Genomic DNA, 2867 nt, shown 5'->3' on the forward strand with positions numbered 1-2867 from the left:
TTTAAGGAATTTTCCAGAAGCTCAGATTTTTTCTCAGCAATAAGCTGCTTCTGGTCCATTTTATAAATGTTCCTTCAGGTAGATTTTTGTTTAAAAAGCTGCAGCTGAGAGGAACCGGGACAGAACCTCTAACTGCAGCCAATCGTTCCAGGATCCGACGGACTGGGAACCCTGCTCACCATCACTGGGACCGGATTCAGACTGGGAAATGCTTCCATCATGGTGGGAAACTCCTGGTGCGCCGTTCAGCAGGTCACAGGTGGGGAAACACCTGAAGTTTTTACTTCCTGTAGCACGGATGGCAACATACTCTTTAATGTTTGCAATTATAAAAATAATATTTGATCAGATTATCAGGAATGATTCTGTTCCAGCAGTTATTAATTTACCCGCATGAACTGATAGACAGAATTATAGAACTAACAAATGTAAAGACAATTTGATTTGATCGAAATACAGATAAAATTAAATAGATTATAATCAATACATATGATTTATAAATTCTATGTATAAATTTACTTTTACTTCAGTAATAATCTTGAGTTGATATTTAGATATCAGCTGAAAATCTAGTTATTGTTCTTTATCTTTTCTGAAAATATTGTAAATATTATAAATAATACTGTAAATATTAGTTTTATAGGTTTAGATTAAAACATTTATTTGAAAATTATTCCTTCTGCCTGAATTTGGAAATGTTGTAATCATGTTATTTCTTAATATTTTCTTACTTTATTACTCCAATTAATATTAAACAATTTAAACTTAAATTTGCACACTTTGATAACAACATTTTTAACATTAAAGAAGAAGTTATGAATCAATTATTGTAAATCCCTTTATTGTCCCACAATGAGGAAATTCCCTCTCTGCATATAACCCCTCCCCTTGGGGAGCAGGGTGGGGTTAAGGGTCTTGCTCAGGGACCCAGAGAGGCAGTCTGTGGGGATCCAACCAGCTACTGCAACCTTCTCTGACCACTAGGCTAACGCTCCCCTAGTTACCTAATTACTCACCACTATTGTAACCGTTATATCTTTATTCAAAAGTAACAAAGTACATTTACTTGATTGATGTACTTAAGTACTTTTTTCCTTTACTTTACTTTGAGTATTTTTGTTTCAGCTCAGCTTTTTAATCCTCTGTTGCTGTTTTTCATCCATCATGGCGGATAGCAGCCGTTAGGACTGAATCTGGACGCCACTGATCTACAGATTTAATGACGTTCCACTAATGAGAGAAACTCAGAGCAGATATTATTAATAGTTTATAACTTAATTAAGTCGTTAGTTGTTGCCAGGTGACCAAGTTGTTCAGTAGGAGGAGTCTAAAAGCAGAGTTTTAGTTTCGTCGTAGATTCAACCTTAAGCCTCTATAGTCAAAGAATGAGGAGAATTTTATTTGTTTTTGAGTAATAAATAATAGCTGTCCTTGATTTTAGTGTCATTTCTATGTTGAAGTTCTTTCCAGGTGGTTTAGAATCTATATCAGGTGGTTCTACGCATCAATACATCAGGTGGTTTCTGAAAGTTACAGCTTCTTTAAAATTACTCTGAAAATTAGACGGAAAAGTACAAATATTAGAACAATTAAATAATTTGATACTTAAGTATTTTCAAACGTGAGTACTTCAATACTTTGAGTAACTTTAACTTGTAGTTGACTAAAAAGTGACGATGAGTATCAATACTTTCACTCCAGTACTGATATTGAGTACTTTGTCCACCACTGTCTATATCTATATAAAGATTTTTTATATATATATATAAATAGATATAAACTTATTTGTAAAGTTTTTGTTTTTTTTTAATATGTCATATATTAAACGTTGATCATTTATTCTTTTTAAATCCTCGTCCTAAAAGGCAAAATTTTTAAGTCTTTCGTTTTTCTTCTACATCATCTCCAGTAAGGTTAATGGGTTTGATCCATTCAGAACCAGTTTAGACCAGCATAAACTGTCTGATTCCAGTAAGTGAACGGGTATTTGGTGTCCAGCTTCCACTCAGGTGTGCAGAGTGGGCGGAGCCAGTGCAGGTACCTACCCGGTGTCTGTGAACTTCCCCTCTCTGGGCGACGCGCGCTACGCTGACGACGGCGTCCTCTACTTCACCTACCAGCTCATCGTAGCCTCCTTCTCTCCGCAGTCTGGAAGTGTTGCAGGTGGGGTGAACTCTGAATGTTGACCTGAACGTTGACCTCAAAGATCTTTAAAGTCCTAATTCTGTCTTTCTTCTCAGGTGGCACCGTGCTGACCGTCAAAGGCTTTGGCCTCAGTCAGAACGCCACAGTTACCGTCGGCGGCGAAGGATGTGAGCTGATCCATGCGACCGCCACCGAGCTGAAATGCAGAACGCCAGCAGTAAGTGTCAAACTGCAGGGCGCTGCTTAAAGCTGCAGAACAGCAGGATCAGGCTCCATGAAACATGCTGAGATAGATTTTTACCTTTTAAGGATGTTCATCTAGGTCAAAGGTCACGGATTAGCGGACCGGGGTCTGGATCCAGATCCACCTGCTGGCTAATCCGGACCCAACCTGATTTAAAACATTTATAAATTACCGCATGTTGTCTGACGTCAGTGTCTAACTTCCCTTGCGCCTCTTCTCCTGTTATTACGGTAAAGCCCTGGGGAGCGTCCGGCTCCAGGCTGCACGTGATCCAAATGAGCCAATGAGCTGTCAGTCTGGGTTGCTGCTGCTGCTACTAGCTGGAATTCGACTTTTCCATAAATGTTTTTCCTTCTCTGGAGGACAAATGAAGTGAATCGTCTGCAGCGCCTTCAGTTTTTTGTCTTAAGAGAATTCTATCGTTTTGAGTTCGTATGAAATCGTACGAAAAGTTATGCACCGTAATTTCGTACGTTTT

The 2867-nt window shown here is 38.5% G+C and overlaps 1 protein-coding gene across 1 annotated transcript in view; it reads left to right on the plus strand.

Moving 5' to 3' along the window:
• Positions 1-2867, plus strand: part of pkhd1l1 (polycystic kidney and hepatic disease 1 (autosomal recessive)-like 1) — a 68604-nt gene that overhangs the window by 30300 nt on the left and 35437 nt on the right. Inside the window, exons 28-30 of the mRNA XM_015384431.1 lie at positions 152-259; positions 1999-2163; positions 2241-2362. Coding sequence (XP_015239917.1) covers positions 152-259; positions 1999-2163; positions 2241-2362 — 395 coding nt within the window. The remainder of the gene's footprint in view (positions 1-151; positions 260-1998; positions 2164-2240; positions 2363-2867) is intronic.

This window comes from Cyprinodon variegatus, unplaced genomic scaffold (assembly GCF_000732505.1).
Source record: "Cyprinodon variegatus isolate N-32 unplaced genomic scaffold, C_variegatus-1.0 Scaffold312, whole genome shotgun sequence".
Classification (NCBI taxonomy): domain Eukaryota; kingdom Metazoa; phylum Chordata; class Actinopteri; order Cyprinodontiformes; family Cyprinodontidae; genus Cyprinodon; species Cyprinodon variegatus.